Here is a 25,506-nt window from a genome sequence, read left to right as displayed (position 1 = left end):
TACATTGAATTTCTTGTATTGAACTACCCTTGCATTCCTGAGATAAATACTATTTGGTCATGGTATATGATCCCTTTACTATGCTGTTGCAGTTTGCTAGTAATTTGTTGAGGAATTTTTTCATCTATGGTCATAAAAATATATGGTATTGGAAAGTTTATTACTGATTTAATCTGTTATAGGTCTGTTCACATTTTCTGTTTCTTCTTGAGTCAGTTTTGCTAATTTACGTATGTCTAGCGGTTTGTCCATTTCATCTAGTTTATGTTGCAGTTATTAAGTATGGTTATTCCTTTCTTTTCTTTTAACTTATTTGAGGTTGGTAATAATTTCCCCACTTTCATTTCTGATTTGTCATTTGCATCTTCTTTTTTTCTTAGTCTGGCTGTAGGTTTGTCAATTTTGTGGATCTTTTCAAAGAACCAATTTTTGATTTCCTTGATACTGTTTTTCTGTTCTGTATTTTGTTTTTCTCTGCTCTACTTTTGATTTCCTTCCTTCTGCTAGCTTTGGGCTTAGTTTGCTCTTTTTTTTCTAGTTCCTTACAGTATAATGTTAGGCTGTTGATTTGAGATTTTTTTTGTTTTGTTTTGTTTAGCTCAGTTAACTATTATTACTATTATTGACACTCTTAAACCAACCATTGCCATTAGTTTGTGGTTATGAGTGTATGCACAATTTTTTTGTGTGATAAAATATATAAAAAACTTATCATTTTGACCATTTTTAAAGTGTATATTTAAGTACATTCATATTGTACAACCATCACCACTTTCCATCTCCAGAATTTTTCATCATCCCAATGGAAAGTCTGTGTCTATTAAAAACTCTCCATTCTGGGGACACCTGGGTGGCTCAGTCTGTTAAGCGTCTGCCTTCTGCTCAGTCATGATCCCAGGGTCTCGGGATTGAGTCCCACATCGGGCTCCTTGCTCAGTGGAAAGCCTGCTTTTCCCTCTGCCTGCTGCTTCCCCCTGCTTGTGCTCTCTCTTGCACTCTGAAAAATAAATCAATCTTTAAGAAAAATAAAAATTCTTCATTCTGCCTTCCCCTGATGTCCTGTAACCACTATTCTACTTTCTGTGACTATGAATTCGATTATTTCATGTTCCTACACTATTTGTCCTTTTGTTTCTGACTTATTTTAGTGTAATGTATTAAAGGTTCATTTATGCTGTAGAATACATCAGATTTTCAATCCTTTTTAAGGCTAATATTCCATTGCATGTGTACACATTTTGTTTATCCATTCATCCATCAAAGGACACCTGTGTTACTTCCACCTTTTGGCTATTATGAATAATGTTGCTGTGAACACTGGTATAAAACTATCTATTTGGGTCCTTGCTTTCAATTGTTTTGCAGATCTACCTAGAAGTGGAATTGCTGGGACCATGTGGTAATTGTATGTTTAATTTTTTGAGGAACTAACATACTGTCTCCAACAGTGGTTGCACCATTTTACATTCCCACCAGCAATGCACGAGGGTTCCAATTTCTCTACATCCTTATCAACACTCATTATTTTCCTTCCTTGATAACAGCCATTTTAATGGGCATGAAGTGATATCCGTTTGCATTTCCTTAATGATTAGTGATGTGGAGAATCTTTTGATACACGTATTGGCATTTTGTATAACTTTTTTAGAGAAATTTCTCTTCGTGTTCTTTACCCATTTTTTTTTAATGATTTTTTATTATATTATGTTAGTCACCATACAGTACATCCCTGGTTTCCGATGTAAAGTTCGATGATTCATTGGTTGCGTATAACACCCAGTGCACCATGCAATACGTGCCCTTCTTACTACCCATCACCGGTCTATCTTTGCCCATTTTTTAATAAGGTGGTTTGATTTTTGGTCGCTGAGTTATAAATGCTTTATTCTGGACACTAGACCCTTATAAACCATATAATTTGCAAATATTTTTCTCCTGTAGGTTGCCTTTTCATTCTGTGGACAGTGTCCTTTGATGTACAAATGTTTTTAATTTGGATGAAGTTCCGTTTATCTATTTTTTCTTTTGTTGTCTGTTCTTCAGGTGCCATATCCAAGAAATCATTGCCAAATCCAATGTCATGAAACTTTTCCTCTATGTTTTCTTCTAAGTTTTATACTAAGTAAACCTAAAGGAAAGGCTGAAGAATCAATTATAAATGGTGTAAGTTAGATGAAGGCTTGAAAAGCACATTAAATCAATATTCAAAATAAAGAACGTAGAGAAATTTATTGCCATTTCAAAGCATGACTCAGATGAATCAGACAAAAAAGATCATTAAGTTGGTATTAAAATGTTATTTGTCTTTAGAAGATTTCTCTTTTGATAGGCAATTTTACACCTAATATGGTGTAATTTGGTATAAACATATTTTGGATATTTTTAAAGGCTTATAAAAGGGTGTTTTATGAGGGTCCATCATAAACAAACAATAATATATATTAATATAACTTAATGATGGATTGCATTTTGAGTTTATACAATGTTCCAGAAAAAGCCTACTTTCTCCATTATATTTTACATTAAATTGGATATTCCTGTTGTGTTGCATTTGTCAAAATGAGCTCTATTTATTTTATATATGTCAAGTTGCATCCATTCAAACTATGGAATTCCCCACACAAAACCAACATGAGAATATGTTTTGCTGAAACACTTGCTAATGTGGCTATAAAATACTTTTAATTTTCCTTACATATAGCATTTAGTTTTAAAATATAAGTCGCTTCACCCACAGTATTTCCATAAGCCGCCTTTGTAGTCCAAAGTAAATCACCAAAAAGGTAACAGATGCTTTCTCCACCCATCCCACTGCCAGCTATTCTTCCTTTAGAGTAGGGGCCAGAAATATTGTCCTGTAAAGGGGCAGATAGGATATTTTAAGTTTTGCAAGTCATACGAGCCCTGTTTTATCTATTCAATTCTGCTGTAGTGCCAAAAAACCCCCCCAAAACCCAAACCCAACAACCACAGACAACAGTAAATGAATGGGTGTAGCTGCATATGACCCACCCTGCATTAGACTACCACAATTAAATCTGCTCATATTAAATATGTAGTCAGATATAACTTAGGGCCTAAAATAAAGGTAGATCTTTTTCTTTCAGAGTCCTTTACAAAAAGCATCATGTATGCCTGGAAAGAATCGTCTACTTTCATTCTTTTCTTACCCTGAGGTATTTATTAAGAAAGGGTAATCTGTGGTCCAGTACATGAAACATTGTTGGGGATATATATTCTTTAAATAGAAAGTGACATTCTGCCATCATAAGAACTCCAGCTCCCAAATAATAACGACTCTCGGGTAAGAAGCAAGTGCCTGTAGCATGCCGCCAACGTACTGAACGTTAAAGGACAATAAGTTCTCCCCGGCAGTGATTGCAGCAATTGAAAGTTATATTTTCATATCTAGTATAGGGATGAAATCGTCCAATATTTTTCTTTGTAGCAAGTAAGGCAGTTGGTGAAGACTCAGAAAATGGAGTATTGGGTGAGCTTTCTGTACAGGTAACTGGATCCAAAATGCGTAGAACCTAAGGAAAATAAGAAGTAATGTCAGATGTATGGCTTAGGGACTGTCAAAGCCCATATAACTACCTATAAAGCCCCATAACGTCTGAATGATGAATTTGGTTAGAGAACTTATCCCTTTTCCAAAAAGCTCTAAATTTAACAATGATGTCTAGTTATTACATTACCTAGGTCACCTATTTTTCAAAAATGATGAAATTAATGTTCTTTTATGGATATTGGTGAAAAACATGAAAACACAGAAAAAAATATGGTTATATGAATTCTACCTTAAGTGATGTCAATTTTTATCCTTAACCAAAAGCACCCACCGCCTCTCCTCTATGATCTTTCATTCAACTGCCTGGAATCAGGATTCTGCATTCTTCTAAGGAAATCCTATTTCAAAGTTTTTAATCATTTACTTGTAAAATCAATAGCTTTTCATCTTTCTAGTCCTAATGTAATATGCCGTGTTTTATGCTAACAATCATGTTCTTGTTTCTTGGGTTTCATGGACAATATGCTCTCCTAATTCTTCTGCTCTGACTTGTCCTGCTGTTTCCCTTACTGACACCCACAACAGGAGGAACTCTTGGGAAAAAAAAATTCTCCAATTAAGGGCAAAGATGACATGCTTGTTCAAAGCTCCTGTTTCTTAAGTTTATATTCTCCCAACGATCATCACATGAGAATGCATTACGGTGCAAATGAGGTAGGCGCTATGGTTGGAAAGGAACTGTGAAAAACAGCAGGGGAAAGAACTCTTTTTTTAATGTAAGCCTATACCTTACATAAGGAGCTTTCAGATATGGCTGGAGAGGCCTGTTTCTCTCCCTCTCATGTTGTCCAGCAGTGTGTTTTCCTTCTCAGTTACTACCATACCCAAAGAGCTATGGCTAATTTAAAAACGTCCAGGCACTACTTAAGAGCCAGCATTCTATTTTAGGACCTCTATTTTTCAAATATATTGCTGTTTTTTCCACTGAATTTTTGAGATCTTTCTATTCTTGTAAAATTTGGTTGGGTGCTAGAGGACAAGCAAAGATGAAGGGTTTAAAGTTGCTTATAAATTTGGAAGGGAAAATAAGAAAAGTACTGAAATACTCTCTATATGCTATTACATTCCATGTCTGTAGAGAGAGAAACAAAATACCAAAGGAGTACAGCAGAAGGAGACGGAGATATCAGTACAAATAGATTTTAGCCTGGAGGTGATGGGGAAGGATTTTGAGCAGGGTACCTTTCAGAGAAATCATGCCATACACAGTTGGAAGATAGGGGAAAGGGCAGGCATTAAAAGCAGACAAGGGAAGAACAAAGGAAGGGAGTTTACTGTAGTAATCTAGCTAAGAAATGATACCTTGAAGCAATGAACCTTGGGGCTGAAAGGCTCCAGAGACCCTAAGAAAGCAGGACTGTCAGTAATGTTAACTAAGAGAATGTGGTGGATAAAGGATTGGGAAAAGGGGGTCTAGACCAAGCCCTGGGGATACCCAACTTCAGACAGTAAAACAGAATGGTCAGAGAAAAGAGAAAAGCCAGGTGAGTGTGCAGTTATGGAAGCCAAGAAAAGGGAGTGTTTCAAGAAAGGTGGGGCAGTCATACCATATGCTACTGGTAGCAAGTGAGGAGGCCGGGACAGTTTCCCCACAAGGCGAACACAACGGATAAAGACAACGAGCTTAGTTTTGGGTACCGATTCACTATGTAAATAGCTGAGTGCCTACTATGTGTAAAGGACTACTTGCCAGACCTTGAGGAAACATAAGATACAGTCCTCACCCTTAAGGGGCTTACAGTTTGGGAGAGAGAAGGAGAATCAAACAACTGCAATTTAACATGGCAAAGAGCTGCAACAGATAAATGTAAAAAACACGATGGAAGCCTGGGGAAAGGACCATCTAAGGTTGCCAGTGAGATTCAGGGAAGGCTGATTCTTAAAGGTAGTGAGGTGCTGGGAGGGCGGTCTGGGCAGAGGTAAGTATGTACAGAGGTTTGAGACACTCTGGCACGTCTGTGGAGTGAAAACTGGTTCACGCTGCTAGGATTTGAAGAGCTGGGGATGGGGACACCTGGCTAATAACCTTGGGAAGAGGAGACGGGATAAAGATTTTTAAAAGCCTTCTATACAATATGAAAGAATTTGAGATTCCATAATTAGGGAGACTGGGATCTGTCTGAACAGGCGTACCAACACAAGTGGGATTGACTTTTTCCCTTTTTTTTGGACTGGCATTTTAAAAATAACTGGCAGCAGAGGATGGTCTGGAGGCAGGTAAAAAGCAAGGGGTATTGGTGAGGCGGCTACTGTAATAAGGCTGGAGGGTGGGCGTGTGAACTTGGAAGAGGGGATCAATTAGAAGGAACCACAGGATTTGTAGAATCAACAGGATTATGGGGCTGAAGAAAATAAAAGAAAAATGGTATCTATCATTTACTGAGAAATTACTGTCTATTGGAATCTGCTATGAGCTTTATATGGATTATTTTATGAAATCCTCAAAACATCTATATAGTGGTATAGTTCACTAAGACAGGGAGTAGAGGAGGGGCCCCTGGGTGGCGCAGTCGTTAAGTGTCTGCCTTCGGCTCAGGGCGTGATCCCGGCGTTATGGGATCGAGCCCCACGTCAGGCTCTTCCGCTATGAGCCTGCTTCTTCCTCTCCCACTCCCCCTGCTTGTGTTCCCTCTCTTGCTGGCTGTCTCTATGTCAAATAAATAAATAAAATCTAAAGAGAAAAAAAAAAGATAGGGAGTAGGGGAAAGGAAGTGGGTTCTTTTTCTTCTTTTTGAGGGGAGGGGAAATATAGATGTAAAAGGAAGGAGAAGAGAGGTTGTTCTGTTTTCAGCTGTTTGAGATGTGCCTATGGAAATGTCACACTGGATACGTCTCCTTAAACCAGAAACAAATGTCTCAGTTGAAAAAGTCCCAAGCGTAAAACTGTGGGACTAGGATAGTCCCTAGAGAATCTAGGAAGTCTGTTATGAGAGGAAAGGCTCAAGAGTGGGCCCGGGAGGATGCCTCACCCCCTGCCAAATTCTGAGAAAGAATGGCCAGAGAAGTAGGGAGGCGCTGGCAGGGTACAGTGCTGCAGAAACCGAGGGAGTCTGAGAAGCACGGGGAGCAGATTCCTATGGAACGTCTACACTTAGAGGAGGAAAAAAGGTGAGGAAGAAGAGCTCTGAGAGGGAGTATGAGAGGACCAAGAAAAAGTAAGGGGATATGGAAGGAGTGCTGACACATAAAATATGGTGATAAAGTATGTAAACATTCATGACCTTCATCCGAGCACGTTTTGAGAACAGGAGCTGGAAGGCTACTGGGTAGGTGACGGCAGGACCTGAGGAACGGATGGCACAGGAGTACATACAGGTGTGCACGGTTTGTCCAAGGTTCTCGCCTACAAAGGTGATAAGGCCTTATCAGAGAACTTAGGATAGAGGAAGATTTTTCTTTTTTAGATGGAAGACACCTGGGCGTGTTTTAAGCCAAAGAAGAAAGAGCCGACAGACAGAAGGGATGATGGGGGAGGCCTGCTGAGCCTGGAAGGGAGCTGTGCTTTGGAGAGGAGGGACACCTCTTCCAGTGAGAGAAATGTATATAAGGCTGGTTGCCATACAGGTAGGCTTCTGGGTATCAAGTGGGACCTTGAAGAAATTTTCTGCCTCGGCCTTCTTTTTCTATGAACTAGGAACAAAGTCATTGCTGAATATGAGGTCACAGTTTGAGAAGTACAGAAACAAAGAAGGCAAGCAGCTGAACTGACAATGGACTGAAGTTTTCAGGGTACCTGAGAGAAGGATGATAAGGGAAAAAGACACCTAAGAATGAAATCTAGGCAAGCTATGGCAGGAAAAGAAGCCAGGAGAGTGAGCTGATGAGACAAAGAAAAAAATGTAGGGATGAAGGGAATAAAAATTATGTGATCACAGGGGCAATCAGAATAAAGAACTGGGGCTGGAAAAAAAGTTGAGAGCATAGATCATGGAGAGAGGTGTAGAGCTGATTTGAAAAGTGGAACAGTTCTGGTTAATGACAAGGCCTAAGACAGGGAGACACGAGTCAGACACTGAAATGTATGGAGGTGACCTTGGTTGTGCTGGTAGAACCGGGAGACCATAGTATTTGACAGTTTGTCGGCATGAACCCTGAATTCATGCAGCACTCTAGGTACCAGGGTACACTATTTGATTCTGCAGCATTTGGCATATTCATATCTATATATGGGTACTGACAAGTAAATTTCTGATGTCAGAAGTAATCTATTATCTACTCACGATTACTGAATTAAAAATCCTACACTAGTTTTCATATCCCAATGAACTCAAGTACGAGATCATCAGTGATTCAGTAGCTAAAGACAGACCCTTTAACAACTACATTTGCTCCTTAAGGACAGAGTTCAAATGTGTCAGGAGTTAAAGCACAGAGGAGGAAATAATTTTCTCTAAGATCACAACCTCATTAGCATGAGAATCTGGTTTAGATCCCATAATTCCAAAATGCCAAGCACTCTGCATTACAAAATACCACCTTTCAGTAAGAGGACAGTCTTAGAAGTTCCACAGTCCACAAAAGAGAAATATTTTACCGTTTCAGCCATTTTTTCTGCTGGGGTGCTGCAGAATTCAACCGTCGATGGAATCTTTTTCTGACTGTTAGCACCAACGTTTCCCAGAAGATGAGCATTTATTGCTTTTGCCAACTTGTGATTTGTTAATGCTAGTTCTGCTGTGGTGTGAGGCTGCGCACTAGGGTAGTAAGTCTGCTCTCTTCCCCACTGCAAGGACACCAGGAGCTCCTCCAATAATCTGCACAGAACACACAGGAACACTGAATATTAGTAAGAGGATAAAACATGAAAATCAAGAAAACCAAATAAATGAGAAACATTCTTCTGAACTCATGCAGTATCTTTATCCCGTATCTTTTTCTCAGAGCTCAATAAATTGGGAATTCTGGTAAAGTAAGACTACAGAAAGCATTTATTTATTTATCAGGTAACTATCTGGAAGTCATTCAACAAACAGTACTTCCTGCTGAGCCACCCAGGTGCTCTAAACAGTACTTTTTTTAGTTCTCATATTTTAGTACATGTAAAATATACTAGTTTACTCATCTAGTAGCAATAGGACTATTGATCTGACTTGTGTATCTATTGAGTATTTGTTTTTTCATGAGTTACATTAATGGATTTTTGAATGATAAACCAACTTACAACTCCTAGGATTAAATGTACTTGGCCATGATGTATAAGAATATATATATATATTCTTTTTATACATTGTTAGATTAGGACTTTTGCATCTATGTTCATTGGAAATACTGGTCTGCAGTTTTCTTGTAATATCTCTGGTTTTGATATGAAGATAATGCTGCCTCATAAAGTCAGTTGGAAATTATTCCTTTCTCCTGTTTTCTAGAAGAGTTTGTGTAAATTTGGCTTTATTTCTTTCTTAGTTGTTTGCTAGTATCCTTCAGTAAATCCATTCATGCCTGGAGTTTTCTTTACTGGAAGGTTTTTAACTAAAAATTCAACCCCTTAATAGATTAGGGCTGTTCAGGCTATTTGTCTTGTGTACTCTTTGGTAGTTTTGTGTCTTTTAAGGACTCTGTCCATTTCATTTAAATTGTTGTATTTACTGGCACAGAGTTGTTCATAATATCCCCTTATCATCTTTTTATGTCTATAGAATCTAGGTAATATACCCCCTTCCTCATTCCCGATTCTGGTAATGTATTTTTTTTTTTTTTCCTGATCATACTGCCTAGAGGTTTCTTTAATTTATCTCTTCAAAGAACCAGCATTTGGCTTTCTATCTCATTTATTTCTGCTCTCATTCATACTATTTTCTTTCGTCTGCTTAATTTGCTCTTTGTGTTTCTTAAAGAGGAAGCTTATATTACCGACAGGACCTTTTTTTTTTTCCTACAATGAGCATTTAAAGCTATAAATTTCCCTCTAAATACTGCTTTAGTTGCCTCCCCTGAAATTTGATATTTTGATAAATAGTTTACCCTTGAACAACATGGGTTTGAACTATGTGGGTCCACTTAAAGGCTGATTTTTTTCGAGAAATACAGTATAGTACTGTAGATGTATTTTCTCTTCCTTATGATTCTATTTTACTTTATTTTTTCCTTCCGTATGATTTTAGTAACAATTTATTTTCTGTAGCTTACTTTATTGTTAGAATGCAGTATATAATATACAGGACATATAAAATATCTGTTAATCAACTGTTTATAAATCAACTATTTATATTATTGGTAAGACTTCTGGTCAAGAGTAGGCTATAAGTAGCTACATTTTTGGGGGACTCAAAAGTTATACAAGGATTTTCAACTGCACAGGGGGTCAGCCTCTCCAACCCCTGTATGGTTCAAGGGTCATCTGTATTATGTTTTCATTCTTATAATTTCCCCTGTGATTTCTTTGACTCTTACTGATTTGATTTGTAATAAATCAGTGATAGTCCTTGACTTATGGTGGTTTGATGAATGATTTCTTGACTAATGATGGTGTCAAAGTGATTAACATTTAATAAAAACTGTACTTTGAATTTTGAATTTTCATCTGTTTCTGGTCTAACAATATGCAGTACCGTATTTCTCACGTTGCTGAGCAGTGGGAGGGAGCCATAGCTCCTAGCGAGCTCCGTGATCATGAGGGCAAACATCTGATACAACAATTTTGTACCTGTACAACCATTCTGTTTTTCACTTTCAGCGCAGGGTTCAAGTACTGAGATAGTCAACACTATGATAGAACAGGCTTGGTATTAGATGACTTTGCCCAAGTACAGGCTGATATAAGTGTTCTGAATATGTTTAAGGTAGGCTAGGCTAAGCCATGATGTACAGGTTAGGTGTATTAAATTATTTTTTGATTTAAGATATTTTCAACTCCCGATGAGTTTATTGGGATGCAACCCCACTATAAGTCAAGGAAGATCTGTGTCTAGAAGTACAAAGTACTTTTAAGGAAGAACATCTATTTTGATAGTTCTGGAGCATATGGACATGAAAATAAACTCTAACACTGTAGAATAGTCCTTAAAAAGATCTCCTTCCAAAGGAAAGATGGGTACACTTTTTGGCCTCTACCAAAAATCATACAAAACTGCTACAACTATAATCAAAAACTACTTGTAAACCCAGAGATTTCTTCTATTATAGCTATAATTAATTCTCTCTCAATTAAGAATGGAAGAAGCACCTAGTGTTATTTTTTTAGTCTTCTTCCCTCCCTGGGCATCTGTTTTAAAATGCTGCTTGGGGGCGCCTGGGTGGAGCAGTCGTTAAGCGTCTGCCTTTGGCTCAGGGCGTGATCCCGGCGTTCTGGGATCGAGCCCCACATCAGGCTCTTCCGCTATGAGCCTGCTTCTTCCTCTCCCACTCCCCCTGCTTATGTTCCCTCTCTCTCTGGCTGTCTCTATCTCTGTCAAATAAATAAATAAAAAAATCTTAAAAAAAATAAATAAAATGCTGCTTGAAGTGCATGCTCAATAAAAGTTATTAAATGTAGAAACACTAAAGAAGTATCACAATAACAAAAACTGCAAGAGAAAGAAGAAGAGTTCAGACTGTGAACAAATACCGTACTTCTGGGTAGCTATCATTTCCTGACGAAACTGCTCCCGTTCACTCAGGAGATCTTGGATGGCACTCTGTGCATCGCGGTTTTGACGCTGCAAACCTGCTCTGGAATTGGTTAACTCATCTGCCATCACCCTGGAAAAGACGAAAATATCACATATAAATTCTCTGACAATAACACGCTGCAAAAAAGTTAATATACTAACTTCATTTTCAAAAGCTTACAAAGAAGACTGAACACAGTCAAGTTACTTCTCCGTTTTTAAATCTTCATTAAAATGCATTTAAAATGTTTATGATCTTAGAACTCATTGAAGGGATTTAAAAAATATTTGTTTACAAAATGACAAAGGAAAAGTTATTTAACTTTCTTATAGAGGGACTTTTGGAATGTACCTCATTCTTACTCCAGATTGGCCAAATTTTGAAAAAATTAACATTAATTAAATGTTTTTAAATACAGGAAATTTTAGAGGAAAACAAAAAAGAGTTGCTTTCTTATCACTTAGTTACCTTCTTGTCCTTAGAAAAATATTAAATAATAGAGAAAAGCTTATATAAAAAAGGGAAACTAAGTCTTTCCTGCTGTCCAGCATCCCCATCCTTCTTTTTTAACCAATAAAATAACCAATAAAATTTCTTACATATTTCTCTAGAAAAAAAATTATGGATATGTCAAGATTATATGTTAAAAATAAATATATCCATTTTATTAACAAAAAAGGGATTATTTAATACAAAATTTTCTATGCCTTGTTTTTTTCATCTAATAATTTATCTTGGTTTTTTTTTTTCATATTAGCACATACAGAGCTCTCTCTCTTTTTTTTTTTTTAAGATTTTATTTATTTATTTGACAGAAATAGAGACAGCTAGTGAGAGAGGGAACACAAGCAGGGGGAGTGGGAGAGGAAGAAGCAGGCTCCCAGTGGAGAAGCCTGATGTGGGGCTCGATCCCATAACGCTGGGATCATGCCCTGAGCCGAAGGCAGACACTTAACGACTGTGCCACCCAGGCGCCCCATATCTCTCTTTTAAAAAAAAAAACAAAAACAAAACCTTCATGTTTTCCTCTCATTGGATGTACCAAAATTTATATAACCAGTTCTCTATTAACAGAATTGAAGCAAAATTTTAAAGTATGCTTATTTAGCTGAAAATCTTAAAACTAAAAGTCTCGGACGATAGTGATTACTGACCAAAGATTAAATAAGTTAAAATATCTTTAAAGTTGAATTTAAGTTTTATTGCCCTCAGAATGTTACTGTCAGCACTGATAAGGATGTTGAGAAAGTTACATAGTGCAATAACCTGTATGACACATGCATGATTTGCCTCTTAACGTGTTCAGTGGGCATGAACTTTCATTCCAAGTCAATAAACAGTACATTCATTTCTCCACATCCATCCTATACAAGCGTAATTAGAAAACAATTAAGGACTTTAAGAAAGTAATTACTGGAAAGTATCACAGACATTAAGACATAAAGAAATACTGTCCTACAAATTATTCATCACAATCATTGATTCTTAACATATAGCCTGGAAACGTCTGGTGTCGTGTAAGAAATCTCTAGATCACTGAATTTATTTATTTATTTATTTATTTATTTATTTAAAAGATTTTATTTATTTATTCAACAGAGATAGAAACAGCCAGTGAGAGAGGGAACACAAGCAGGGGGAGTGGGAGAGGAAGAAGCAGGCTCATAGCAGAGGAGCTTGATGTGGGACTCGATCCCATAACGCCGGAATCACGCCCTGAGCCGAAGGCAGACGCTTAACCGCTGTGCCACCCAGGCGCCCCGAGATCACTGAATTTAAATCAAGAGTTACTAAACTATGTGCGAAACATGTGGCTAAGCACTGGAAATACAGAGATGGATAATACCTAGGCCCTGTTCTCCAGTCAGAGCTGGAAGGAGGGGGATAAATAGTCCCCAGACACAATATACAGCAGAGTTTCCCACTACCAGTGTATCCATGGGCCTAGGTGAGGGCTCTGGGGGTTTCACCTCTGTTGGAGAGTAGCCTCATGCAGTATACCACACAAATAATTTTGTTTTTTGTTTGTGCATGAACAGAAAAAGGCTGGGAAGCTCTCTTATATAGTTAATACAGTTAAAAGAGCTATGAGAACAGAGCACGGAAGAGAAACAATATTTGAGTTTTCCAGATAGAAGGTGGGGAAAAATAATTTGGTTTGTTTCTGATTTTATTTATTTTATTTATAAGAGGTCTGAGTTTAATTTTGTTTCTTAAACATTGCAGTAGGAGTGATTTCCACTACAGAAGAGTAACCTAGAATTCTGGAGTGAGGGAGAAGTTGATGATATCACAGAGGAAGGACAGTCCGTACATACTTATAAATATATGAAGTACTTTGACAATCGAAGTCAGGAATTCTCACACTACCGTTTACTTTCTTGGGTTATGGTAAAAAATCTGATAGAGGAAAAGCTAGGAAATGAAATATTATTTATTTATTTATTTATTTATTTTTTTATAGAGACAGCCAGCGAGAGAGAGAACACAAGCAGGGGGAGTGGGAGAGGAAGAAGCAGGCTCATAGCGGAAGAGCCTGATGTGGGGCTCGATCCCATAACGCCGGGATCACGCCCTGAGCTGAAGGCAGATGCTTAACCGCTGTGCCACCCAGGTGCCCCTGAAATATTATTTAAAACAGAAAATACCTGCTTGCGAGGAATTTACTCCGCCATACGTCACACTGTATTGACATACGTTCTAGCTGTTCAGAAAGTTGAGCTGTGTTTTGACCTAGGGCTTCATTTTCTAAAATAAGCTGATTTTTCTCACGGGCTAGACGTTCAAAATGATACTGAAGATCATCCCCAACAGAAGCCACTAGCAACTTTTTTAACTCTCGATTGACCTAGAAGAAAACATGACCTTTACAACCAGCTTATTAAAGTACTGTCAGTGACTTTAATGTAGCCAAACGAAAAAAGAGAAACCGTGTTTCATGTATATGGAGCTCCTTTACTTAAAGTGCATATCAAAAAACAACATTAAATATTTAAGTTTCAAAATCTATATAAACCATCTGTCTCTATGTCTACATATTTATATCTACAGTCCATGTGATTATAAATTGAGCCTCTTCTAGTAAGAGTCCCAACAATTATCACAACAGTTACAAACTGCTTCCAGTCAGCACATGAAGGCAAAAAATTAGAAAACTAAACCAATAAATTTTGCCAAAAAATATGACAGAATGTTTTAGTGTTTTTAAATCTTTTTCAGCATTTAAAAATTAATTTCTTTGTGCCACAGGATTTTTTTATTTTTTTCATTTTTTTTTAAGCGGGAGAGAGAAAGAGAGAGTATGAGCAGGGAGGGGCAAAGGGAGAAAGAAAGAATCTTAAGCAGGCTCCACAGCCAGGGTGGAGCCCAACGTGGGGCTCAATCCCATGGCCCTGAGATCATGACCTGAGCCCAAATCAAGAGTCCCACGCTGAACTGACTGAGCCACCCCCACACCCTTGTGCCATAGGTTTTCAAGAATTTAAGCAAAGGAAGCAATTTAGGATATCTACAAGCACGTCTTTTACTTTATCTAAAATGTGAACAATTAAAACATAAATGTTCAATAATAGCTACTGATATACAGTGCAGCAATGGAAGAACACTGTTGGTATGAAAAATGATATTGTAATAGAATATTCTGTGACATAGTAAAATATTAAAAAAGGCAAAAATGAACTCAATGTGTATAATTATTCATTTATAGCTAGATGGTATAATTATAGTTGGTACTATTTTCATTTTTTGTATTTTCTAAAATATTTACAAATAAATATGTACTATTTCTGTAATTATAAATTATTTAAAAATATTAAAGATATATTTGGATAAGAACCACTAACTACAGTGTCACTTATAAAGACTAACATCTAGCAAAAAGATGAAGGGTCTAAGAGAGAAACAAAAGATGAGTAAGGCAACGTTTACTAACATGTAAAGATGAAAGAAACACAACTAAGCACTATAGATCATCTTCCATTTACAATGAAGATACCAATGCTTACCCACCATTCCCTTTATCCCAAGTATTATGTACACGTAAGCAAATATACTTGGAACTCATGGATCCTCAAAACAGGAATTGTTAACTAGTCAACTTCAAAGTCTAACTTGCTCAGTCCTTGGTGCGGAATTTTATAACTATGACTTCCTTTACAGCTTATGTGGTCTTGTCCAAAGCACCTCACACTTTCATCTTCAACTTTAGAGGATAAGTTCCCAACATATACTAGCTCTACCAGAGAAAGAGAAATTTAAGAGGAAACTTTTTAGAGAAATGACAAGTCAAAATAAATGACATTCCAAGAGGAAATACAGTTTTCTAACACGCAGTCTTTGAAGGTCCACATGTAAAGAGCAGTGCTCATTAAAGCTGTTTGTTCTTACCTCTGTCTGTACTCTGAGCTGGTTTGAAAGACCCTCCTTGTCCTGTAGTAACCTTCTTTCAGAGTTCTTGAGCTTTTCCAATATATTCTTTATCTCTGATAGTTCCTTTCTGGGTTCTACAATTCCCTCTGACTGCCCAAGGAATTCTCCTCTGTGATGTCCCAGAGACTTCACCTTTGCATTCTTGTTGGGGACATCATGGGTTATAGCAGCTTTGGGAACTAATATTCTTACGGCTTCAACTTCCACTGCTTTTTCAGTAAGAATCTTCCCGAGCTGAAGAACTCCTGGGCTTTCGCCTGGAACGGCTTTCTTCCGTGGATTCTGAAGGATGTGATGCTTTATGGGTTGGGCCCCAGAGGTAACTTCGACAGATTTAGGCGGCTCCTCGGTTTCCATTCCATCTCCTGCTCCTCGGACTGGGGCTGGAGTAAGGGTGACTACGAAAGAGAAAACAAAACATGAGCTATTTGCTAAAAAGAAATGCCAAAGAAAATGCCAAGACATACTTTATCCTACCTTCAAAATTACTGGCACTAAAAAGAATACAAAAGATTTAGAGTAAAAGTTAATTTTCAAACCAATCAGGTGTCAATTTAACATGAAAGAAGTCTTAGAGGTTCCAACTTTCCTTAAGCAAATGGTTTCTCTCTTGGGAATCAGGGTATTTGGTTCTGACTTTTACTTCCTAGTAAGACCCTGGGTAAACAAGTGAACCCTCTACAAACCTCTAATTCATATTCTGCGAAGTGGAGATAGTAACAACTGTGCTCCACGGTTGTGGTAAGAAAGGATGCAGTAAGATCGAGCACGTGGCACGCTGGTGTGTGCCTTTCTAAGCGAAGCCTCTCTCTAACCTTTCCAGGTTAGGCTGGATTCCCTGTTCATGTGCACCTGAGGACAGACTCTGCATTTCTCCTTTTTTCTATCAAAATGGTAAATGGACTTTCTTCCTCCCAGTGTAACTAGTTATACAATGTCTGTGCCTTCTTCTAGGACTAAGTCTCACGAGGGTAGGGATGAGTAATGTGCCTTGCAGCCAGCACAGTGTAGCTGAGGGGAGGGGCACAGGATGAGCATGTGTCAGTGGTTATGGTGATGACCTCTGAGTAGTCACAGGCAGCAAATATGCCGCTTGGTGCCTACTATTGACCCGACATTGTTTGAGGTAGTGGGGACTTTTATGTTCAAGAAATTACTATCTAATTTAGGAGACAGGACATACATATAAAAAGATAACATGTATTAGAGGGTAATAGATAATAAGAGTGCAATATGTGGTGTAAAATTTCTACCAGAATTTTATTTCTACAGAAATGTTAACTAAGAACAATCATGGACCAATCTTTAGTGAATTCATTTCTATTATATTTTTATATTTACACTGTCTAAGGCAAAGACAGGAAACAGAATTCCTAGTTAAAAAGAAAAAAAAAGCCAAAGTATGTCCTTAGCCTCAATTTCTATTAGATATCAGTACCATGTTTTGATCAATTAAATATTAATTTTAATTATTAATTAAATACTAATCATGTTTCACTGTAACCCATGAAGTCAGGAAAACAATTTGGTAAGAGCCATAATAAGGTCTTATTAAAACTAAACCTTTCTTAGGAATTTCTGAAGTACAAATCCATATTAAAAAAGAGACCACATTAACATACAAATATTCTATCAAGCAAAGACTGTTGTCACCTTGATTCCTGAACTCTTGTCCTGGAAACAGAATTCTCCAGCAAAGAACCATAGGAAATGATAAGTTTGCCCAGGATGATGTGGGTTTTTTGTTTTTAAACACTATGAAAAAATTACCTATAAAGATCTTTTCTAGCAAGGGAAATACCTAACAAGAAAACCTTCCTGGGATTCATTTATTAGTTTCCTATTTTTTAATGAGCTTACTTTTCTTCTGTCTCACAAACTTTGTTATTCAGATGCAGAAACTGCAGAGCAGAACAGATCATCTTCACACAGACACATGTGTCCTCTGGTTTTTAACATTACATTATTAAAAGATATAAGAAGAAAAAATTACCTATCTTCTCATCACCCTAAAATAACTTTTCATTATTTCAAGTTTCTTCATTATTTTATATGTTTGTAATTATAATTAACTTTAAAAGCTTAATCTATTTTTCTATTTTGCTGTATTCTTCATATTTTTCATTTTATGACTACATTATTTCTTCAGGTTATATAACATTATTTACTTGATTATTCTGTTGTTGGATATTTATGCTTTTTCCAACTTTTCACTATAATAATGCTTTAGTGAATACTTTTATGCCTACAGATTTTTCTCAATTTCTGGATTATTTCTTTTGAATAAATTCTCAAGAATGGAATTAATGTGCCAGGTGAAGATCTGTATTGTCAAACTGCCTCACGAAACAACTCTCACAATCTTATCAGTAGACCCACGTCTTAAGTTCTTATTTGGTTTTAAACTTTGTGTATGTTCAACACGGATGATTTCATACAATAATTAAAAGTAGATAAGAATACGTGTAAAGTGTTTAGAATGGTGTTTGGCACAGTAAGCACTAACCAAATGTTAGCTTCTACTGCTATTGTAATTATTCTTTAAAAAACCCTAATAAACTTTGGATCTTGATTAAAGGGAGAAAGCTTAAGTTATGTCATCAAATATAATTCTTTTATTTTCTTATGCTCAAGTCTTCCAAAAGTACATCACTAGCCTTTAGAACTATTTTTTCATTTAACAGATTTCTGGGGGGGGCAGTTTTTCCTACGTATGTAGCAGTGTACTAGGAATCTTGAATTATGTTAGAGGGGAGATGGAAAGACATTTGGTGTATAATGCTGCCATTTTACAAAAACATTTTCCATTAGAATACAATATTTTGTCATTTCCATATTGAATGTTAACTTGGGCCTTAGGACTAACTCCACCTTCAAAAAGACGAACAAAGGAATTACTTCAGAAAGTGAAATAAAGAGTTTGGTATTTCAGGTCATGCTGTAGCCCGTTAGCACTTAGGAGGACATCTTCCACTGAGCTGTTTCAAGAATGAAGGCCTGCTCCCGTGTTCTTAAAATCTGCTTTTAAAAAGTTCTAACTCTATCTAAAGCAAATTTAACTGTCACTAAGACACTGTCATTTAAGAAGTCATGCTGAATCATGAATCAACTATAGATTAATTGAAAAACCACTCAGGTCCACTGACGCTGAAGAAATAAGAAGCAGGTGTGACACTCTGCGGTGATTAAACAGGATTTTTAGGCAAGTCACAACATTTTTGAATTGGAATTTTAGGTAATGGAGATTCAAGAACAAATCACAAAATAGTTACTGCTAAATCTAAAAGGCAAAGGAACATTAATGGGTATTTAAAAGAAATCTCTTTTCAAACGACATACATCCTAAAATGCCAGTGAAGAAATTCTATCAGCTTGGTTCAGCCTCAATTTACTCTTAACTTTATGTCAACGGTTGTACTTACTGAAGCATTTATGAGCTCGAGAACTGTACACCACCTGCCATGGCAGCTGTAACAACTCTGCAGTAGCTACCCTTCTAGCTCATGTGCACGGGCAAGGAGGTGAGTGGGCGGCAGGGCTTTCCATTTTCTCACCCGGTAACTTGCTTTTCATCATTCTGTTTTCCCTTATGACACACACAGAAACCTCTATTACGTATGCACTAAGCACAATCCAGGGAACACTCACGAGCAGTCACCGTCTCTCAGGTGGGAAGCTTCGCAAAGATCCCTGGTTCCGGCTCCACAATTAGGAGTGATGTGTAAGTAAAGCAAAACACCAAGCCCCGCTCCCCAGTCTTGGAAGGGAACCAACAGGACGATTCTTCAATTATTCATCAACATTACTTCTACTTGTGATCAGTTATCAAAGAATGAAAATGTATCTCAAGTTTATGGCTCATTCTTCCTGCCTTCCCCAAAGATTACTGAAATGCAGGGAAAGAACAAGTAATATTCTATAACAGGAGTTGATAAACTTTTTCCATAAAGGGCCAGATAAATATTTAAGGTTCTGTGGACCATGAGGCAAAATGGAGGATACGAGATAGGTACTTATGCAAAGAAGAAAAAAACCTCATTTTCAAAGATGAAACTCAAACTATAATAAGAAATGAGTAAAGTTTTTTTTTTTCTTTGTAATATAGGTCTAATAATGAGAAGCATAGAATTCTTTTTAATTTGGGATAACCCCTGGCTTAAGTGGGATTCAAAGTTAGTGTTCCCCATCATCAAACTGATTTGAGGCTGAGGGCCATAGCTTGTCAACCCTTGCTCTAGAACACTGAGGCAAAAAGAATAGGATTTTATAGTCTGTCATTAAAGAAACAGTTCTTCTTTTTTCATAAAAGTGTAAATCTAAGAAGACAGATACTCTAAGTCCATAGGATGGTGAAGGAAGAAGAACGTATGACTCTGGGTCAAGATACCCTAGGTCCCAATTTGCTAAACATTGTGTGACTCTGGGCAGACCACTTACCCCTACTCTCCTCTCATCCCTCAGTGCTTTCAGAATAATGCAAATATCAGAGTGTTTGAGAATAATTTGTTTTTCTCACAGACTGGACTGTTGGGAGCTCCTCAGGGCAGGGTCTGCCTCCCAATCTTTGTATTGTGAGCTTAATGAGATGGTGCTTGGCACAGAAAAGATGAGTAAGTGCTTTCTGAAGTCCGTCGATATTAATGCGCTACTAAGATTTCATTTTAACATCCACTAACTCATTCAAAAACTGCTTACCTTTTTTCCCCTCTATACCCAAGCATTAATTCCTAACTCAGTTATAGTCTGATGAACTTTTCAGAATATATGCAGATTCAGCTATCAAACAGTTAAACAACTTAGGAATTGTCACTCAGTAATTTTAAATCAATATTTACTTATTTATTTATTTATATTTATTTATTTGAGATAGTAAGAGAGAGAGAGAGCACAAGCCATGGGCAGAGGGAGAGGGAGAAGTAGGCTCCCCATGGAGCAGGGAGCCCGATGCAGGGCTTGATACCAGGACCCTGAGATCATGACCTGAGCTGAAGGCAGACGCTTAACTGATTGAGCCACCCAGGCGCCTTGAAATCAATATTCCTTTAAATGTCATCAATATCAGTTAATCGGGTTTAGTTACTATTATATTAGAAAAATGTTATAGACAGTGGACTTAAGAGTTAGGCTCCCGTTCACTGACATGGAATCTAAACATTCGGTTTGTCACAGGCTCCATGAATAAAGAGCTCCCTGGTCAAGAAAGTGGGGGCGAGGCTGAGCATTACATCTCTCTGCCCTTCACAGTGCACATTAGTACGCTAAAGGCTCTGGGAAGGCCTGTAGAATAATCTCTTCTTTAATCCAGAATTTCCCAAATTTACCTGCCCAGGGATTTCTTCTTCACCTAATACCTGTTATTCCACAGAATGAGTGTTAAAGTTAGGCTATTTTATGGAATTCTAAATATTTAAAAGTCTCAGAGTTTCCTTCTTGGTTTACTTTCACTAAACAGTCTGACTTTAATACCTGTAATTTTAATCTTGCTCTCAAGAAAGTTTTGGATTCAAATTCCAATTTTTGAGTTGTTTATCTTTATTGCATGTCTCCCATTCAAAGGAAGCCCTAGCAGCAACTGTGTATCCCTCTCATGAGGACAGTTTTGGTCAAATGTCCACTGAGAGCAAGTTCTGTTGCTATAAACCAATGTTGTTTTTTTTGTGAGGCAGTTATAGGAAATGCAGGCAACGACAAATGTCAACCATAATAAGTGTACCTATTTTTTTTTTTTTAAGATTTTATTTATTTATTTGACAGAGATAGAGACAGCCAGTGAGAGAGGGAACACAAGCAGGGGGAGTGGGAGAGGAAGAAGCAGGCTCATAGCAGAGGAGCCTGATGTGGGGCTCGATCCCATAACGCGGGGATCACGCCCTGAGCCGAAGGCAGATGTTTAACCCCTGTGCCACCCAGGCGCCCCATAAGTGTACCTATTTTTAGGCCATGCAATACAAGGAACTTTTGTTCATAACAACGGTTAACATTATATTAAGTAGGAAGTGGAGTAACAACTGAACTATGTACCCTACTGTAACATTAAGATCAAATGAAATAATGTATGTGAAAGTGCTTTATAACTCTAATCTTCATTACAAACAGGTAATAACAAATAAAAAACAATTTACTTTCACAGAGGCCTTGCAATAACTAACTTGCAATCACTAATGATAATATTGTATTTAGGTTTTGTTTTTTGCCCAGCACCATGATCATGGCTTTCACCTTAGTTACCATTTAATTGCTCTATTTCTCATTAATCCTCAGTTTATTACTTTCATTACGCTCTCTGGTTTGCTTATTCGAATACTATAAAAGCTTTCTGGTGACTCTGAAATGCTGTTCACACCTGAATAAATTCAATTAAATATTTATTGGCATGATCTTCTTTTCCTTGCTTCCTAAACAGATTTAAATCCACCTCCTCCATTTTAAAAGATTTTATTCATTTGAGAGCGAGCGAGTGAGCTCAAGCAGGGCGAGAGGGGCAGACAGAGGGAGAAGCAGAATCTCCCGTAAGTAGGGAGCCCACGCAGGGCTCCATCTGCTCCATCCCAGGACCCTGGGATCGTGACCCTAGGTGAAGGCAGACGCTTAGTGGACTAAGCCACCCAGGTGCCCCAATTTAAATGCCTTTTAAAGAGTTTGTTGTTGGAGGTATATTTGCTGCAAAGCTAGCTTCTGGAAAGTAGTTTCCCATCTCTCACTGATAGCCCCAACCTCTGGAACTCAATCTGCCCAAGTTAGGAGGCCCTCACTTTGGGACATGCTAATACCATTACCAAAGCCTATGCGAACATGGTCAGTAGGCTATAAGGGTCTGAATCACAAGGGAAGAGATTTGGGCTATAGATAGATTTGGAAGTTATTCTTACAGATAATTACTGAAGCCCTGAGAGCAGAAGAGAAAGAGGGCTGAAATATTTTAATATTTAAAAGATAAACCAGAAGAAGAGGATGAAAAAGAAACAGAGAAAATGTTGCTAGAGCAGTGGTGTCCAGTAGAACTTTCTGCAGTGATGGAAATGTTTTATAGCTGCATTTTCTAATGCAATAGATACTCAGCCACATGTGGCTAATGAGTACTTGAAATGTGGCTGCGGTGACCGAGGAACTGAATTTTTCATTTTTAAAAATATTCACTTAAATAGCTACATGTGGCTACTGCATTGGACAGTGAAGGGCTGAAAACAAGAGTGGTATCATGGAAATCAAGGAAACAGAGTATTTCAAAAGGTGGGAATGATCCATATATGAAATGTTAGAGAAAGGACAAGCAAAGCAGGATTAAAAAGTAAGTACTGTAGTTAGCAAGTGTTATGAGCTGAATTGTGTCCCCCCTCCACAAATATTCATATGTTAAAGTTCTAACCATCCATACCGCAGAATGTGACTTTATTTGGAAACAGGGTCATTACAGACGTAATTAGTTAGGATGAGATTATACTGGAGTAGGGTGGGCCCCTAATTCAATAGATTGATGTCCTTATAAAAAAGGAAGAATTTGGACACAGAGACACAAACACAGGAAGAATGCCATGTAAACATAAAGGCAGAGATTAGGGTGATGCATCTACACGCTAAGGAATAGCAAAAACTGGGGTGCCTGGATGGCTCAGTCAAACATCTGCTGTAGGCTCACATCATGATCCTGGAGTCCCAGGATCAGGATCCTGCCCCATGTCAGGCTCCCTGCTCAGCTGGGAGTCTGCTTCTCCCTCTCCCTCTGCTCCACACCCTCTCCCCCACTGCCATGCTCCTGTGCTCTGTGTCTCTCTCGAATAAACAAATAAAATCTTAAAAAAAAAAAAAAGGAATACCAAAAACTGCCAGCAAACCACCAGAAACTAGGAGAGAGGGCTAGAACAGATCCTTCCCTAGTGCTTTCAGAAGGAACATGGCCCTGCCAGCACCTTGATATTGGACTTCTAGCCTCCAGAACGGTGAGGCAATAAATTTCAGTTGTTTAAGCTACTCAGTTTGTGGTGGTTTGTTATAGCAGCCCAAGCAAAACAACACCAAAAAGAAGTCTTTTAGACCTCCTAGTTGCTTAAATCTTTAAAAAATATATCTAATTGTTTATTGAAACAATATCTATTCTAGTGGATAGAAAACATAGCTGCGAAACTTTGCTTTTATACTAAATGTTTAACAGTAATTTAATAGTAGTAATGAATACTACCCACTGACGTTAATATTCTGGTGTATATGTGAGTGCTGTAATGTAAACACTGCATTACAAAACAAGCATGAAGAAATCTGAAACACAAATGGCTCCCAAGAGCTCTATGAGTTACTTGGCTCAAACATGACTTCATCCTACGGTCATAATTTGCATGCTTTAAAAACAATTATCATGAAAAGAAGAACACTTACCTTTGGTTTCTAAACTTTCAAGAGTCGTCATTTTTTTAATCAATGAAAATGCCCCTCAAAAGTTCTACAGAAAAACCTAAAAATGGATAAAAGGAAAGAATTAAAACAATACCATATAAAGACATTCACTAAGTCCCTGTAATTCAGATGTTATATTCTACTTGTTTTTGCATTTAGTACACAAGCATTTCAAAATGCAATTTCACAGGTGATACTGTAACGGCTAACAAATTTCTCAAAAAATTACTGATGGTTTACTTTCAAATTTGTTTCACTGTTTCACCAAGTACACTCTATCAGATATGTGTCCTGAATTTTGGTTAAGGAACTGTAGAGACATTACCTTAGGGGCTTTTATATCACTGATAAGACAACGGGAATTTAAAAGGAATTAAAGTAATTAGTTTCTTAGGGGACATTAGTGATACTAATGTTTGATACGAATTTGCTCACTATATGTGTCAGAGAGGAGCTTCCGTTTATATGTTTAAACATATGACAAAAATACTCATAACTTAATTTGCACTTTCTTGGAAATAAAAATTAAAATGGTATAACATATGCTTTCAGAAATGTATGCATGGCCTTGCAGTAAAGACTAAGATTCGCTGTCTTATGAGTTTCTCTTATGAGAACACGGGAAGGTGGTGCTAGTGCAGTGATATGAATATGAAGAATTGTACATTAGATGACAACTGGTTTCACCATAAAGCGGACTCGATCGAACTCGGCACAGGGTCTTCCATGACTACCCTCCTTCTACTCTGAAAACGTATCCAGAGACCCTGTCGCAAGAGCAGAGAGCCCTGCCACGGCGCTCAGACTCTGTGCAGCGCACGGCACACGCACAGCGAGGGTCTCCCGCAAGTACCCCTCCCAGGCAGGGGAGGGTGTGGAGTGGGTAACAGCGTGGAAACGACAAGCCTGTCAACCTCTGCCGTCCCAGGGAGCCGAACCCGAAGTTCCGTCCGTGTCTGAACGACCTATCCCAGAACAAAAGGCAACCTTCCTGTAAATCCAAAGCGTCTCAACTCCAAACTCCAACCCAGACCTCCGTCCCTTTCCAACACCCTCCTCGGTTACACAAGCCGGTTCTTGGACTTACCGCCCAGGCTCCTCACTCTTCGGATTTCAGGGGGCTTCACGTTACAGACTGTTGGGCTCCGCGTCCCGGGGTTAACTTCGCCCACTCCTCTTCATGACCGAGCCGACCCGCCCAGGCCTTCCTGACATCCAGCTGCTCGCTCACTATTAATCACATCCTGTTCTCAGGGTTTCGTTTCCGGAATAATTTCCCCAAAGAGAAAGGTAAATACACTCTGTGGTGTCTTAAAACTCGAGGAACACAGCACTTACGGTATAAGGCTTCGTTAAGTGAAAAAGGATAGATGCCAACTTAAAAATAAAACATAAGACTATCTGGCGCTCTAGCCGCCTATGCACTTAACTTCCGGGTCACCTACCAGCCAAACCTAAGTGATGATGCTGGAAAGAGGTAGGCAGTGTTCTGCCGCCCCAAGCGTCGCCATGGAGGGGCGGATCTGTCCGCG

The 25,506-nt window shown here is 38.0% G+C and overlaps 1 protein-coding gene across 2 annotated transcripts; it reads right to left on the bottom strand.

Moving 5' to 3' along the window:
• Positions 1-2,203: 2,203 nt before the first annotated feature.
• BLZF1 (basic leucine zipper nuclear factor 1) lies at positions 2,204-25,496 on the bottom strand. Of its 2 annotated transcripts, XM_011224111.3 has the most exons (8): positions 25,062-25,496; positions 23,957-24,032; positions 15,545-15,984; positions 13,807-14,006; positions 11,120-11,248; positions 8,106-8,325; positions 6,793-6,914; positions 3,403-3,533 (listed from the first exon to the last, which is right to left on the bottom strand). In XM_011224111.3, the coding sequence occupies exons 2-7, from the start codon at positions 23,985-23,987 to the stop codon at positions 6,831-6,833; spliced, it is 1,104 nt and encodes a 367-aa protein (XP_011222413.1). In that variant the 5' UTR covers positions 23,988-24,032; positions 25,062-25,496; the 3' UTR covers positions 3,403-3,533; positions 6,793-6,830. The 2 variants fall into 2 exon arrangements, with proteins under 2 accessions (XP_002918618.1, XP_011222413.1); XM_002918572.4 differs by lacking the exon at positions 6,793-6,914 and having other exon boundaries at positions 2,204-3,533; positions 25,062-25,494.
• Between the last annotated feature and the right edge of the window lie 10 nt (positions 25,497-25,506).

Source organism: Ailuropoda melanoleuca, chromosome 8, assembly GCF_002007445.2.
Source record: "Ailuropoda melanoleuca isolate Jingjing chromosome 8, ASM200744v2, whole genome shotgun sequence".
Lineage (NCBI taxonomy): Eukaryota > Metazoa > Chordata > Mammalia > Carnivora > Ursidae > Ailuropoda > Ailuropoda melanoleuca.
The sequence above is the reverse complement of the archived record's forward strand: the minus strand, read 5'-3'. Positions and strand labels throughout refer to the sequence as shown.